General features: G+C 39.8%; 1 protein-coding gene across 1 annotated transcript in view; it reads right to left on the bottom strand.

The window, feature by feature from the left end:
• Nucleotides 1-17,053, bottom strand: part of KIF5C (kinesin family member 5C) — an 83,844-nt gene that overhangs the window by 28,632 nt on the left and 38,159 nt on the right. Inside the window, exons 5-11 of the mRNA XM_080400069.1 lie at nucleotides 14,280-14,328; nucleotides 13,340-13,395; nucleotides 12,351-12,438; nucleotides 10,193-10,317; nucleotides 8,301-8,405; nucleotides 7,808-7,956; nucleotides 2,825-2,973 (exon numbers count right to left, since the gene is read on the bottom strand). Of these exons, the coding sequence (XP_080256195.1) occupies nucleotides 2,825-2,973; nucleotides 7,808-7,956; nucleotides 8,301-8,405; nucleotides 10,193-10,317; nucleotides 12,351-12,438; nucleotides 13,340-13,395; nucleotides 14,280-14,328 (721 nt within the window). The remainder of the gene's footprint in view (nucleotides 1-2,824; nucleotides 2,974-7,807; nucleotides 7,957-8,300; nucleotides 8,406-10,192; nucleotides 10,318-12,350; nucleotides 12,439-13,339; nucleotides 13,396-14,279; nucleotides 14,329-17,053) is intronic.

The following is a 17,053-nucleotide window of genomic DNA, read 5'->3' as shown; positions in this document are numbered from 1 at the left end:
ATTAGCTCCATGGATTAAAAAAAAATGTAAATAAAGAGGAAAAACAAAAATAAATCTGACTTTCAGCCTAAAGCCTACCAGCAATTAAATGTCTCTTCCTCTCCAGACTTCCATCCACCTTATAAACCCTCCCTCCCCCATAATGAACTGCTGGAGCATCAGGACAACGGGCAAGACAGCTGCATTTAAAACAATGTTCACCTTCTGCCTTGTCACGTGTAAAATTAAAGCGTGTGCACCAGTTTTCAGATGTTGCCTGTGCATACCAGAGAGGAGGTTCTCCCTACATGTTTTCTTTCGAAACCATTTTCTCCGAGGAGTATCTCCTTCGGTAACGTCAGTGCATTGCAATTACGAGCCCGCTGCAGCTCAGTGAAGAGGGACAGGCAAGGCGCTCATGCCAGAAATTGAATCTACTCTCATTAGAGTCTGGTGAGAGACTGCCAGCCACTGAATGCTGTGCACATTGCTCGAGGTGCAGGAAGGCTATGTCCAACCCTCCTGCACAAACAGTTTTTTTCCTTTTCTATGAAAAGATACAATATTTTAATCCCATAAAACTTTACTGTCCATTCCTCTTGCCAAAACAGTGTAGGCACTATTTCTCTTACTGGCAGAGAAGAAGTAAACAGGACAAATACATCAAAAACCAAAAAGACAAGGTAATTCAGGCCCCAAAGCAGAACAAAACAGGGCATGAAAGAGCACGACCAACTAACAGAGAAGATACTTGTTTTTTCCACACTTGAAGCATGAAAAAGAGTAATTTGAAATGAAGCAGCATATACGGTGCATATATAAGCAATCTATAATAACGTACTTCAGTCAAAATACGTTTTGCCCTATTGCTAATGGCTTGATGATATTTATATGATTAATGAGAAAAACGTAAATTAATTTTTCGTTGTTGCATGTCACTGGAGCGGACTAAGAAAGGTGGGCTCGGTCAGACTGTGGGGCCTTGAACACTGAAATGCTCCTCAGGCTGCAGAGAATCCATTGAGAGCCTCCCAAAATTAATCTTTAGATTTTAATTCATTGGACAAGAACAACCTCCTACTACCTGTAAAACACAGGCCAGATTGTGTGCTTGGAAACAAGGCTGCTGAAATCTTGCTTCAGTGAGAACTCGGCACCCCCATTTTCTGCTACAAGTTTATTTTTTGTATCATTTTCTAAATTTGTAGAATGAGGTATACCTATGGCATATGTATGCATCTATCTTGCATTTCATATTCAAGAAGCAATTTCTGGGACACTTTTGTTTGTAAAGAGCCTCCTTTGACAGAACATCCTTCCAAAGGATGCTATTGCGGAAGGTCAGACAAGAAATCAATAGGATTTTGAATGCACTGAATGTATTGCTGGGTGACGCCGATGAGAAAAGCAGGACAGATGGAGGGGATGAGGAGGTGTGCGTACTTAGACAAAACAATAGAGGCAGCATGTTGTAAGGCTTCTTTACATGGCATATAGAAAAGATCTATACAGGGTCTTTAAAAAAAAAAAAGTGTCTCTGGAAGGGGAAGGATATTAAAGTCGTCACATTTAGCAAACACAGAATGAAACAGGCAGAACATGAGCGGGTTATAAATCCTCGGCCCTCTTCAACGCCAGCAGCAGACGAGTGTCTCCATAGCAATTGCGCTATGCTGATAAGGGAAATATTCCCTGTGCTGGAGTCTCCAGAGAAAGAGACTGAGCGCAATCATTAGGTAACGATCTCATCTGAAAGGCAAGGGAACGGCACAGGGAGCTGAAAGGAGGAAGCAATTTTTCCCACCCATGAAGGCCAGGTATTATCTCTTCAGCAGTGAATTTCTCCCAGGATATGTTCAAAACCAGACTTGACTGTGCAAAACAAATTGTGACTAATAATTAAATCACAAAATTCTTCTCACTTTAGATACTTCATGTTTGCAAGAGTTACATACTACTGAACACATCAACACATAGGACATAGACGATAAGCAATACAGAAAATAAAAATGACTCCAAAGCAGTAGTGTTTTACAGCTGGGGGGGTTGTTGGGATTTCAGGGTGCAAGGGGGCTGCCAGGGTTAGTTTCTTTGGGTTGAAGCGTTGTTTGTTGGTTTGGAGTTTGGGGGTTGATTTATGTTACTTTAATATGAGGAATAAAAAACCTAGAAGTAAGGATGATTTGCTAAAATTATTTGTCAACGTTCCAGATTAAATAAAAATTCTTTAATTTGTATGTATGCATATTCTTCCTCCTCTACCATCCTACACTTGATTTAATGACCTTCCCTGAACAGCAATTCCCTATGTTTCTAAACAGAAAATTGGCTGTTCTCAACAAACTTCACTTAGAAGCCACAGAAGGAGACAAGTGGTGATTCTAATCAGATGACACTCATAATCATTGGAAAGGACTAATTATTCTAATGCTAAACTCAATTATAAAAACAAACAAACAAACCACAAAACAAAGCATATTGGAACTGATTCTCGTGCCTGAGGATCGAAGTTCTTTAAAAACAAACAAACAAAAAAACCCAAAACTAATGACATTCTACCTTTTCATTATTAATATTAATAACATTATTAAAAAATATTGTTGCCTTCCTTGGATTCTCTACACCTGATAGCATGCTAGTTTTGGCATTTGAAGTGGTATTCGGTACACATCTGCTGCTGGTTTCTCTAGTTTCTGCTTCTTCAGCCTTTCCGTTACTGTGAAGGGTGAGCCACCACTCTGAACGGTGAGCTCAGAATTCCTGTGACTCTTGTGATTTAAGGCAAGATTTAAACACATACCTTAAAAATACAAAGACATACCCACTCCCATTTTCTGGTACGTACCATTTCTCCACCTGTTGAGTTCCAGCTCTAGATGCTGGATAACATTCTTTAGACTTTTGTTTTTGTCTTTCTCCTTCTCGTACTTTTTCTTCCACTCCTCCGCAGTCAGCTCCAGGTTCACAGAGACTGTGTTCTTAATTGTCTTAGCCCTGTGCAACAAAACGAGGCATCAGTTGCTCTGCAACTTCAATCTCAATCAAACAGTAAGGGCTCAGAATTCTTTGTGAAACAAAGGAAAACTACCAAATATTTGCAATTTATTTTCTGAAGTGCAATGCCACAATTCCTTTTGCTCTCAAACCCTCAGTACCATTACTGCCTGGAAGCCTCAACAGAAATTTTTCTGTATGAAAATCCAGCACCCAGTGACCTGGAGCAGACATGGATCTGCCTCTTCAGGATTCCTCCAAAACCAGGAGCTCTGGAAACTGTTCTTGGACTAAGGACAAAACCAAGTCCTGTCACTATTGCTTTGCTAGATAAGCTGTCATCTCTGTCCTGGTTTCCACTGGGACACAGTTCATTTTCTTCTCAGTAGCTGGTGCAGTGCTGCGTTTTGGGTTTGGTGGGAGAATAATGTCGCTAATCATGTTTATACTAAGCCAAGGACTTCTCAGTTTCTCAGGCACTGCCAGCAAGAGGGCTGGAGGGGCACAAGAATTTGGGAGGGGACACAGCCAGGACAGCTGGCCCAAACTGGCCAAAGGGATATTCCATACCACAGAACGCCATGCTCAGTATATAAACTGCAGGAAGGAGGAGGAAGAGTGGGACATTCAGAGTGATGGCGTTTGTCTTCCCAAGTCACCGTTACACGTGATGGAGCCCTGCTGTCCTGGAGATGGCCGCACACCTGCCTGCCCAGGGGAACTGGGGGATGAATTCCTTTATTTGCTCTGCTTGTGTGCGTGGCTTTTGCTTTACCTTTCAAACTGTCTTTATCTCAGCCCATGAGTTTTCTCACTTTTACCCTTCTGACTCTCTCCTCCATCCCGCTGGGAGGGACGGAGCAGCTGTGTGGGGCTGAGCTGCTGGATGAGGTTAAACCACAACAACCCCACAGGTTCTCCTGGGCTGAGACCCACCACAGAGCACCCACACTAAGGTCTGGCCATGGGCTTGCCCCATCTCTTCACAGCCATCCCTCAGACTCCCCCAGCCAAACTCAGCTCTGTTTGAAGCATCGCAGCACGAAGGATGTCAACACAGTGAAGCAGAGATATGGAAACTTACCCTTCTTGAAAGCCAAAGAGTGCTTTCAAACACGTTTTTGGAGGTGGAAGGAAGGGAAGGAGGAGAATCATCAGTCACCACCAGGTAACTGGGTTACTACTGGGCTGAAGAAGGCTCTCAGTGGGAAGGGAGCCTAAACCCGTGCCTGTGCCACGGTTGGGAGGTTCATGAGCTAACTACCTCTCTAGGCAAAAATATCACAAAATTTAAACCCTTCCAACAACAACCACCACCACTTTATTATTTGGAAGTGCTTAGCTCCTACTGAACTTAAACAATTGCACTAGAAAATGCAAAGCGAGCAGAAAAAAATACACAGCACCTACCCTAGTAAATCCTCACTTAAAAAGAAAAAAACCCAAACAAATCAGTATGAATTAAGAAAGTTTTGGATCTTTGCTCTTCACTGCTCAGACACAGACTCCCTCCTAATGACTCCAGTGTTATGGAATAAAATAGAGGCTAAGTAAAGGAATAACAGGCAGGCCTCATACCAGTTTGGAAAGCGTAGGCTGAAACGCCGATGCAAGGAACTACGTCTGGGAACGGGCTACAGATGCACTGGCTAGCCCTCCTTCGGGGCGAGCACACGATCTTAATGATTTTCTTCACAGCTCCACTTACGGATTCTAAAGCATCCTTTAAATGTGGCCAGTCAATAAAATTTCTGAAAGTTTATTTTATCAGCAAAAAAACACTCCAAACTACACTCCAGTGATTTGCACTATGTGGCAAGCTGGAGTTTTATTACCTTAGAAATATTTCCAAATAACCCTGTACTTTTAAAATAATGCCTAATGGTTAGCTTTTACATAGTGCCTCTGCCAACAGCATGGCTCAAGTTTCCACTCATTGCACTGTACCAGGGAGGAAAAAAAGGCCGCAGCATAAAGTTTATTGACTGTGTTACCCTAATGATGGATGAAGTACTTACTGGCAACTAAAATTAAAAATAATATAAAAACCACAAGAAAAGATGGAGCAGAAAGAGAAGAAACCGACTCACTACTAACAGAGCAGCACGTGCACATGTTGATTAGTACAAGTGGGCCTCCGAAGATGAATTTTCCTCCTGACACTTATTTTACTGATGATATCAATCTTTTTTGCTAAGAAAAATGGAGGAACCAGTAATCACTTATGACTCATATACCTTCCCTTTAATGTTATTCAGGTCCTTAATACTGTTGCATCAGAAAAATGAAATACCACAACCAAAGAGCCTGTAAGAGAAGCCAGTTCCCGTAGACAGTGACATTCCTAGCCAAAACGCTGACAAATAACGCTGTGCATGCACAGGACACGTGCTGCTCTGCAGGTCTAGTGCATCCCCAGCCCTCCTACTTGTATTCCTTTTCTTACAATTAAATGCTTTCCATGAGAAACTCCTATTTCAGCCCAGTTCTACAGTTTTTAAGCAAACAAAGAAAAACCCCACAATAAACCCCAACCGAGGGCTCTCACAAAGTAGCTATTTCCCCAGTGCTCTCAGCTGACATCCTAGTCCTCACTAAGGAACATCTTAAAAGCATTCCTCTTCCTAGAAAAGTGTTAGTCCTGTCATATCACTCCAAGCGCTGCTAGCCAGGGTGGGCAGAGTCAGTTTGAAAATGATTTTGCCCTAAACAGGCAAGAAAAAACCCTCGATTACTACAAGAGAAATGAAACCACGATAAACTTCCTTAGGTACCCAAGCACACAACTTCCCAGAGATCCTGGAGCACTGTTATGCATTACAGAGCAAAACCAAACCCCTTTTAATCTAGATTTAAAAAAAAAAAAAAAAGTAATTTAAAAAAAGATGCGTTACCTTTTAACCCCCTCAATCTGAACTATTTTATTTTACGGTTTACATCTCTTTTTACTTCAAACCATACCTGCAGGCAGAGTCCAGCATAACAGCAGGCAGACTGAAACCTAACGCAGCGCCTACTCATCTATTTAACATTAAATGCCCCTTGTGGCTGCGTTACTGCCCTGGAGCCTTATCCAGAATGAGTGCACAGGACCTTTAGGACTGCTCCTGGGGTCTGCAGAGGTGCCAGCCTCACACTCATCTAAAATCACCTGCCGTCAGAAAATCGTACGTAGGGAGGTGTAAAGCTGTCAATCAAAACATGTAAACTTTTACCATCAACAAAAACTCTGCAACTCATATGTCAGAGTGGTGAACACGCTTTATTTAATTACTGCATCTTAATATTTGTGTTTACTCAAAATTTCTGTGACACATTATAGTATATGGGATTTCAGTGGAAGCTTACATATTCAATAACTTAAACTCCTGTTCATCGTGTTCATTGTACAACAGTGAATTAAAACCGCATAGCGATGCTTAACCGGATTACGTTAATGACCACTTGCTCCTTTTATAGTCTTTTTCCATAAAAACTTCTTGCAGCAACCGGTGAAGTTCCCTTTGGGGAGTTTTTCCTGTGTGCTGTTATTTAAATGAGTAGCCTATGGCTCTGCAGTGAAGAAGGAAACGCTACAGAGGGTTTTGCAGCTACCTGGCTTGCAGCACGTGAGTCCCTCCCCAGCTTGCCCAAATCCCAGCAGCAGATGACAAGGACAAGTTCATCCAGCTCTGGCAATGCCAGACGGGAAGCATGTTGCAGAACGTTCCTCCAGCCCTGACCTGCACCCCTCCATGAGGGAGGACTGCACCCTGCTGCCCCTGTCTGCCCTGCACGTTTATACACTCTCCTATGAATACGCTAAAGGGATCATCTTCCCTCACAAAAATCTAAGGAAAGCTCACATTAAAGGATAAAAGTGGGGCAATGGATTAATAGAAGATTGTCCAATTAATCTTCTCTACATGATTTTACTTTCAAATATAAAATGCTCCTTTGCAACATAGGCTTCAATGCAAAAATTATGCATGGTGGAAAACAACCCATTTTTAGACAAAGACAAATTTATTGTACTGTACAAACTGTTAAATAAATTCTATTTCAAACAACTGTCACTTGTTAGTATTTTTTTCTTTCTGCTATTACACAATTAAACAAAATGAGTAATTTTCCAAAGTACCAGAGTTCTCCTCAATTACAACAAAAGCAGTAATTATGTAATGAGTCTGACCTATTTTTGCTAACTTTCCAAATGTTTTTCATATGACTATCACCAATGAACACATATGGAAGAGAAATTTTCTTTCTGAGTAGTTCCACACTTATGTTACCCTTGCTTGTTGCTGAGGACTTATTCCTAAACTGTTAAGAACCTTCAAACATCAAAATGTCCATGAGCTATCACGGTAATCTATCGAAGTTGTCAATATTACACACAGTCCATATTCTTCATTTTCCTTAACAGTTAAAAAATATGTTACAACCATAACAATAATCCCTGAGATGCCACTCAAGGAGAAGACACATCTTAAAAGCATCAAGAGAAGTATCAGATAAAGCAAAACTGAACATTTTCTACTGAGTAAGCCCAATACCATTATCTTCCCCATAAAATCTCAAAGAGCTACAAATACACTTTGTATTTTCTGCAGGAAAGACTACCAGAGCTTCTAAACAGTGCAGCTGCCAACCAACATTAACATTTATTTTTCTGGTACCATAGGGAATGAAGAAACAGTTCTCTGAAGTTCTCTAGTACTATTTTGAGCAACTCCAGAAACCATAACCTCTCTATTTTAAAATGCCTACTGATCTCACTCGCCTCTGCATGGTTGGCTGGGAACATGAGTAAAGTCTGATTAAGTGCCATCCACTACTGCTGAGCAGGACTCACCGCTGTCCGAACATCAGGGTCGACTTTGTTTCTGCTTCGTTGAAGACAGAGGGAGAACAGCATATAACAATGGTAGTTCTGCAGTTCCCCCCGAGGGAATCCTGAAGTATTCGGGTCATTTTGCTGTCTCGGTATGGAACATGGGTTTTCTAATCAAAATACAAGTAAGAGACAAGAGCAATGTTTTAAGATGATGCTATCAAAATGAGAGAGGGCATGAGTCGACAATGACCGGTTTAATGGATTTAAAGCATACAGTCCTGAAGAGTAATTATTATGATTGTGCTAAGATTGGATAACCACTCAAGTGAAATCACCAAGAATTAGTTTCTTATCTTTAGTAGAATACCAAAAGCGTCACCAGTTTGTGGTTGGAAATCTAATACTTTCTTCTTTCCGAATCGAAATGTTAGCTTATTTTTTGACGTGCGTGGCAAAGAAACAGAAAAATAAAAAAGGCCATTCTTCAACAACACAAAACAGGATTACTTACAGTTCCTTCTGCCAAGGCAGATATCACATTGCCTAGAGCAGACAAAGACTTATTGATATTTTTAGCTTCATCAAGAACAGCGCCCTCCGCTCCAGTTTTGCTGACCTACCAAAGAGAGCAGGCAACAGTCAGGCTCAGCTGCCAGCCAGCGCCTGCACACACTACAGTGCACACCGCGCAACGGTTACAGCTGCTCGTGGAGGAAAAACAAAGCAAACTTACCCTCAGCGTGAAGAACGAGAATTGTACGTGCATTTTTTTGTTAGTGGAAGCCTGGAATACCTCCCCCTTTCTTCCAGTGTAAGGGCAAGTTGGTCATTGCTTTGTTAAGGGAAAAGCTGGTAAGTCTGCGCTCACCTGAGGACAGGCGGGGACCACTGCCACGACCAGGCTGTGCAGCCAGGGAACACCACAGGTATGTTCTCGGGGCACACTCAGTGGCACAGCGTTTGCCACCAAACTAGTATCTTGGGCTTCGGGTTTTTTGTGTGCACCGACCAAGAATATCAGGGCAGAAAAAGGATAGTCTCACTCATCCTGACCACAAGGTTTACTGGTCAGCAAACTCGATCCCAAGGTGCCCCAGTCAAGAAGCTTGGTAGCCTGGGACCAGCTCTCCTTTAGACAACAACACAGTTTTATAGTTGTTTCTCCTTCTCTCTTCTTTTTGGCAGGGTGGAGTGGGTGGGGAAGGGCACAGAAATGGAGGATAAAGCCATATATTTTTCTCTACATTAACACTACAGTATCTCTACTGTCCTCTAAAAATGATACATGAAATAAAAGGAAACAATATCTTTTAAGACGACAACCTACCAAGGAAACCCTTATTCCAGGTTTTTTGTACAATGTCCAAACCTAATGAACTACAAAATGTAGTTTTCAGAGAATAAAGCCTGAATACACACTCATTTTCTAAACACCACTAGGAGTTTTTTATTTAACATTTAGCATTATATGCAGTAATAGAGTTTCACGCGATTAATTATTCTGATGGACAGCGTCTGCATTGTACTGATGGGTTATCAACCAGAGCGTCCCACTGTGCAACCTGAACCCTGTGCAGCCTATCGAACAAAAATCTTTCGTTTTATTTCTGATTTTCAGAAAGAAACTAAAATCTCCCACCACAACAAAAGACATTGCTTCACCATGAGTAATTATTTTGACACGCACAGTAGTTACCCAGGATTCTGCTTGAATAAAGAATTCCATAGCATTGCAAAATGACGGGGTTTATAATTTCATTTACAGTTACATAACTTTGAACACTCCAGTAGGTGTTAGAATAAGAACTGGGAAAAAATGGTATTTTTTCAGTGCAGTACTGTTCTAGACCATTACTCTTTTGGTAAACAGGTACAGGTTCTTTTCTGGTTAGTATTTTTCTACATTGGAAAGCAGAAAGTCACCACAATCAAGATAGTTATTCAGGGAGCTTCAGATAGAATTCAGCTGCCAAACTGCATTACCTGCTGTTATTTCACTGATCTAATATGTGAAATAATTACAGAAAACTTAGAAACAGGACCTATCTGAATATAAGCAAATTAAAATAGCTGTGTACTTTGAAAAGTTACATTAAAATGACATTACTTTGTTAAAATACCTGTACCTGAATATAAAGCTATAAAAAAGTACACTGGTTCAATCCACTTCATTATAAATGAAGATACATTGTAGATTTTTGGGTTTTGCACTTCATACCAATAGTTATGATCTCTTTTTCTCCATCCCAAATAAAATAAAATTTTAAAAAACGGCCATACTAATGATAAACTTAAATAGGACTTCTGTAAAACCTAGCTTAGTTTGCACTGATACACATTCGCATGATCAGTTTAGTGATCCCACCAGGATCATTCAGCAGTTTAGGAGAAAGGAAAGGTTACCTTCTCGCTTCCAGCCAAGTCAACCAGGTAAAGTTTTCCACTGAGTTTCTTCTCAGTTTCCACATTCTCTTGTTTAATATTAATGAGGAAGATACTGTGGCTCCTAGAGCTGTGTTCATTCATATCTGCAATCACATTTGAACGTGTTTTTTTTAAATGGCTTTAAAACCTGACAAGAAATTGTATTTCATCAGAGCTAGCCCATGGTTAGCAAGTTCAAAAGCATGGAGCCATTCACCGGAGAGCCCAGACCACTGCACTGACAGCAGCACCTGCGCCAAGAGCTGCAAATACAGCTTATGGACTGCAGGATGAGCTCCTACCTTCTCCCAGCATGGCCAAATACCAGATTCATGATAAATGAGAGCCTTGGGAAAAGCAGCTGGTGTTCTTTCTTTCTGTCTGCCTTTTTTTCAAAGTTTTTTCAGTCCCCTGAAGCAATAAAAATTGGCCAGAAATAGGAAAAAATAACAAAAAGTATCATAGCGTAAGAATAATAAAATAACATTTCACAGATATAGTAAGAAATAAAGGTTCTGTCCTTTTACGCTGCTTCATGAGTATAGACAGCTCATGCAAAAACTGCTGTGATGTAACAGAAACTATTTAGACACAGAATTGCAATGAGGATGTACATTCAGCATCCTGGACAGAGGAATAAATTTGAGCTGACCAAAATAGTATAAAGAGAATGAAATAATAGCTGGGAACATCCCCATACAATTGTGTGAGGAGATCTCCCAACATTTAGCAAAAGTTTTCATCCAAACCACACTATGTAAATTAAAATTTCAGAGTAATTTTTATTGCTTATATAGTTAAAAATCCTCCTTCACCCAGGCCGCAGGTAAAACACAAGCAGTTCTAGTTTCAGCTTCCACTTATTTTGAGTTTGATTGTAACCACATTATGCTTGACGTTTCATAAGAAAGCAAAAAGAAAATATCGCAAATCCGTAAACCTCTTTCTCATCTGTTCTCTCTGTTACCATAAACCCCATGACCACCCTTCCCCCATTCCCATCCACAGCAATATTTATATTTAGCTGAGCTCCCTCTTACTCCTCCCATATCCCAACTTTTTTTTTTTTTTTTCAGTAACACTTCCAAATTCGCTCCTTGCCGTTCCAGTACAGGTGAAATAAACTCCCTGTCAACTTCTGTCAGGATTTTTCTGTGTGCACCAAATGCAACAGGTAGTCTCACAGCAAAAGGTGTATTTGGTTATATTTTGTTAAAGAATAGCAGAAACACCAGAAGGAAACATTACTCAGAAAAAAGAGACGGCATTGCTATTAGTATGATGAGAAAGGCAGAGGAAGACTAAAGCAATAGAGTATTTAAGAAAGGAATAAGGCAGAGACATGGAAGTGAAAGAAGTTATCCAGTGCATCATAAAAAAACAAAATAAAATTTAAAAAAATATAAACAAAACCCCCCACCAACCCTCCACCCTCCCCAGCTCAAAACTCCACCCCACCACCGAGATCTGAGTTACAAGCTGAGGTTCTGCCACGCTCACTTCTTGGATCAAAGACATCTTAACAGTATAAATTGGGAAACAGGCCAAAGGTACCTGCCTCCTTTATCAACATAACGCTAGCAGGCTGCATGCGACACAATGTCAACGAATCTGGCACAGGCTGAAGCAATTAATTTTTAATTTTTTTTAATTCAGGAAGACTTGTTTGCTTTGCCATCACTGGAACTCAATCCAAGTCACTGCTTCACTGGAACAACTTGCAAGAGATAAACAGGCAGAGCCTGATAACTGCTCTGCAGTCTTTGCCTGCCGTTTGACCAGTGAATTGCTTTGAATTATTGACTTGTAGCACAAAGAAGAATGTGTGTACATAATTACAGTTCTACATCATTTCAAAATATCTACGCTATGTGTAACAACACATACTCTGACTTTTTATATAACAATGCCATACATTAAATTCAGTTCTCAAAGCTGAAAGTCAACAAATGTTTCTGTACGCAGTGAAGTTGTAAAAAAGGTACACACTATTCACTTTAAAGTGTTATCACTTGCGCATCATTACGTCGTTCACATAGGTAAGTTAAAGTACTTTGTGAACACCAAGAATCACTACATCACCAGGAAGCTACACCTACCCACACTTGGAGCCAGAAAAGCCTCCAGGAACACTTACTTGTTACAGCTACATGACGGTTAGCTTTCCCTTCATCAATGACATCCAAAACTTCTTCAGGACTAGATACAAATCTTTCTGTACAACCCTAGAAGTATGCAAGTTGAAAACAGAAAAGCTTAGGAAGTGTCCTAGCACTCCAAATGCTGTCAGGAAAAAGATTTAGCACTGATGAACAAACTAATTAGAAGAACCATCAACATCCAACATGACCACTAGGGAGGCAATGAGCCAAAACATGCCTTTGTGTGACTTTCAGGAGTCCAGGGGATAACTTGAGAGACAGTTTTCTTTCACAAGATTAAAAGACTCTGTCAAATCCAAACATGAAGCAGAAAAGAGTTTCTACACATAGAACACATGGAATGATTCAACACATGTTCCTGTTACTAATTTGAGTAAGATTATACACTCAAATTAGTTCTTCCTCTCTCAAACTACAAGATGAGATACATCCTTGTTCTCTGCCCTAACACAATATTTCTGAAGGAATTATTTTATCCTTTTTTTTTGCCCTCCCCAGGATGAGAATAAACAGAACTGTATGTATATTATTAAGGCTCACATACATTCATAACAAGTATATTACATTTAAGTGAGGGCCCAGGCTTCATAAACCAAATTCCTAACCTAACAAATCTGTTCTAAAATATTGTGAGATTACAGCATTTATCTGTGCCACAAAATACTAAAGAAAAAAATTCTTCGAAACATTCTCTTTCATATCTGACATGAAATGGGAACATGAATACTTTAAATTTAACACCATACTAACAAAATGTAAATGTTTACAGTCAGGAAAATAAAGCAAACATGATTCAAGCCCATTAATATTTCAGGAAACTGTTTAAATCCAAGGACCAACACTAGTTGAACATTCAAGACACGGAACATGAGTTGAATCATTTTGGCAGATGACACTGGGATACAAATAAATAAATGTGTATGCGAGGAAGAATGAAAAAGTGAGCATCAAATTTTCCTTGTACCTTAACATATGGGACTCTGTTTTTATCTTCATGTACAGCGAGGTTTGTCTTTGACACTAGAAAAAAGGATGGGAGATCATTAGGAATATTCATTCCACAGGTAAATATGTCAACTATAGGCATGACAGGCATACAGTGAATTTATTAAATTCATGAATGTAATACGTGAATATATAAAATATATACATAAATGAGAATTGTATTCGCTTCCCATTCCTTATGGACTACCAATATTTCTGTTACATAAAACTTGTTTCTTGTTCTGTCAATCTTGCACCTGTTTCTTTAAAATTAACTTCATGGTGCAAAAGCTTTTGTTTATTGCTTGGATTAATAAAATAAACACAGACCAAGCTGGATTTTGCCAAAGCAGTCAAGAATTTCAAAAGAGATAGAAGAACTCACTGGAATTGAAAATAGCTCATATACGTGCTCCTGGTTACCCTCAGCATACATTTCTGTCTTCAGAGCGATTCAAGACACACAATTCACACTTGCATTAACATACAGTATGCATACACAGAAACACAAATTGTAAAACAGATCACTCCCAACAAACCCTGCCTAACAGACACAAAGCAAGGAAGAAGTTGCACTGAATGTATTCTAAATTTAACAAAAAAGACTCAACAGAACACTATCTACCTTTTTAAATTACAGTTTTACTTTAAGAATATACATTGCCAGCGAGGCTCAGACCTGCCTTGAAGTCTGTAAAATTCTCTGTACTCATTTATGACGAAGCTATGTAGCGCTGCAGAGGTAGGTGCACAGGAGTCAGAGATCAGATGACTTAAACTGCAAAATTCTCTTTCACAAACGCAGCCATACAGCTTGAACTGAAATCACTCTCAAAGAAAGCAACTGTTTCCACTTAGGCATTGATTCAAAGCACTACACCAAACCAAAAAACACATTGCATAAGAAATGCAGAACTTACCATCAAGCAGGTCCCTTATTTTGTCCAAATATATCTCAAAGTAGGAAACCTAATTAAATAATCATAAACGTTACAGATTTAAACTTGAGCAATTTAAAAATCTCTGTACCTGTATTTCCACATCTGTCAGAATAAAAAGCACCAAACTAAAAATAAAACCCACCACCCACACAGTTTGAATTACATCTTTCATGTGAACATACTTGTATTTTGAATGATTTAGAAGTCATTGATCTTTCTGCATTGACCAATGATTCATGAGTAAAGTATACAAAAGAACACTTCGGGCAAATCTTATCTTTTTTCTTTTACATAAGCAAAATTGAAAAAAATATTGAACATAATCAAATCAATTCAGATGCTATCGCATCAGTACAGCTGCATCACAAGAAGGGTCAAGTTTCACAACCATAAGAGGTATACTGATACCTGCCGGCACAAAAGCAGGCAGCACCTGCAGTGCTTGAATATAAAAGTTATGTAAACCAAAGCAATATATATTAAACTTTTAAATTAAGCATATGTAAAAGTTCTGTCTTGAATCAAGTCCCAAAGAAAAAACTGAAAATAAGCTTTTCTCTAACAGAAACAATTGTCCTCAAGGGGGAAAAAAAAAAAAAAAAAAAAAAAAAGAAGAGAGAGAATGACTGACTGACTCATAATAAAAGAGTATTTGATTCACAGAAGCAAACAGAAATATGTTAGGGATGTGGTGCCTGCCCATACCCTTAATAAACTTTATTCAGCAATTATTTAGCTGGAATGCTAGATGGTTAAATTATAGGTATCAGTATACTCTAGTTATTTAGTACAGTATCATTTTCTCTCATGTGAAAAATAAATTGTTCTGGTTTTTTTTATTCTGAGTTGATCTTATGTGACAACTGCTATTAAATACAGATGTATTTTGCTTTTGTGCATTTACTTCACCTGTGTCCCATTTAAAGCCATCCTCTGGACCAGCTCGTTTCACCCAGACTTAACTCACATGCTTTATATTATCCTCCCAACACACTGCTGAGGACCAAGACACACAGGAGATACCAAGTTCCCCTCCCTGTTCTAAATGGCTGTCTATTAAAGAGGGAGAGGAAAAAAAATTATACTAATTTTCAACGTTGGCTCAGTTATTTAAAGAGTGTGACAGTTTGGTTAAATTCTTGGTCCCAGTGACAGAACACGCATTTCTCTCAATGACAGCTCCTTGTATCATCACTCACTCATTCAGTGCTACTTAGGCAGCTTTTCTGTTAAGATATTCATAAATGTCAACCATGATAGGAAACCACTGAAACAATTCAGTGCTGGCAGAACATGATTTATAAAGTGATAAGCTTCTGCTGGCTGTGATAGGAATTTCCTATGTCTTGTACAAGGGGGTGCCCATCTGCAGAACAGCAATAGCCACAGGGGAGCTTTACAGATGATGAAAAGAAATCGGTGTCACCCCTATGGAAGTAATTTCTATGAAAACTCAGAGATGTCTCTTCTTAAGGTGCTCAGTATTTTACAATCTAAGGTCTATTAAAATACTTAGATGGATTATTGTACTTCACAAAGCTCTTCTGTCTGTACTTCAGGCGCACCCCTACAAACAGGCACTGCTAAGAAGGTTCTCAATACAAAATGATCTAGTCCTTCCAGAAGATCAGTGGCTGGTTCAGAGGTACTCTGCTAGATCATTGAAGCAAATTTAAAAAAAAAAAAATATATATACACACTCAAACACGGAGAGATATACCACCAGAAATGCTTCAAGGGCTTCAATGCAAGCAGCACTAAAAAGTCACCCATGTCTAACTTGGAGGCACAAGAGGGACACAGGAGGAGAGCTCCATTCTCAGAGGGCATGACCTGGTCACAGCAGGAGAAGGGACAGTGTTTTCACACTCTACCTGTACTCAGCTCCTTACCTTTACTGAAGTATAGCATATATATAGTATACCTGTACTGGGGTGCGCTACGTATCTTTTGTGTGGTTTGGGGGTGGGGTGGGATATGACGCAGAGGAGTACTCCTTTTGCCTGCAATCCGCTGGGTAATTTTCCTGATGTCTGCTCGGAAGCGAGCTGCAGCCTGACCCCAGCTCTGCCAGATGGACCAGTGCCCCCCCATGGCTGAGAGCTCCCCGGGAGACCGGATGAACAGTCAGAATTAAAGGTCACTCAAAACATTTGAGAGCTCATATGGTTGTGATCAAGATAGGGACATGGAAAAACGTAATAGCTGTTCAAATTGAGACTTAGACCACTATCTTAAGGAAATACATAAGCTTTTGAGCTAAAAATCACTTCTAAACATCCTTCCGTAAATTGCCCAAAGCCATCTTTCCTCCATTTCAAACCCTCATATATTATGGAGGGCTGTTTATATCCTTGAGATAGGAACATGATGCCAGTATTCTCACAGACATCATGAAGACCAATGGTATTTATGGTCATAACTAGTAGGGCACAGCCATCGGAGAAGGCGCAGAGAAATTAGTGTTTCCTTACCATGCTGGCCAGCCTGTCAACTGTGGCGAGAGACAAGGCAACCAACAGACTAGCAAACCTGAGCTGAAAACACTCACGAAAAGTTTCTGTCAAAGGCTAGTAACTGTATTAGATTATTTCTAGTAAATATCTTCAGTAACACAATGGCTTTTTGAGTTACAAAAGCGAGAAAGGAAAAATTCTGCAGCACAACATTATAGCGTGAATGCTATAGATCTTCCCATCCAGCTCAACCTTCTTCCACCCGACCCATTTCATAACACGTCATTCTGCATTTTT

Source organism: Falco punctatus, assembly GCF_963210335.1.
Source record: "Falco punctatus genome assembly, chromosome: 8".
NCBI classification, from domain to species: domain Eukaryota; kingdom Metazoa; phylum Chordata; class Aves; order Falconiformes; family Falconidae; genus Falco; species Falco punctatus.
The sequence above is the reverse complement of the archived record's forward strand: the minus strand, read 5'-3'. Positions and strand labels throughout refer to the sequence as shown.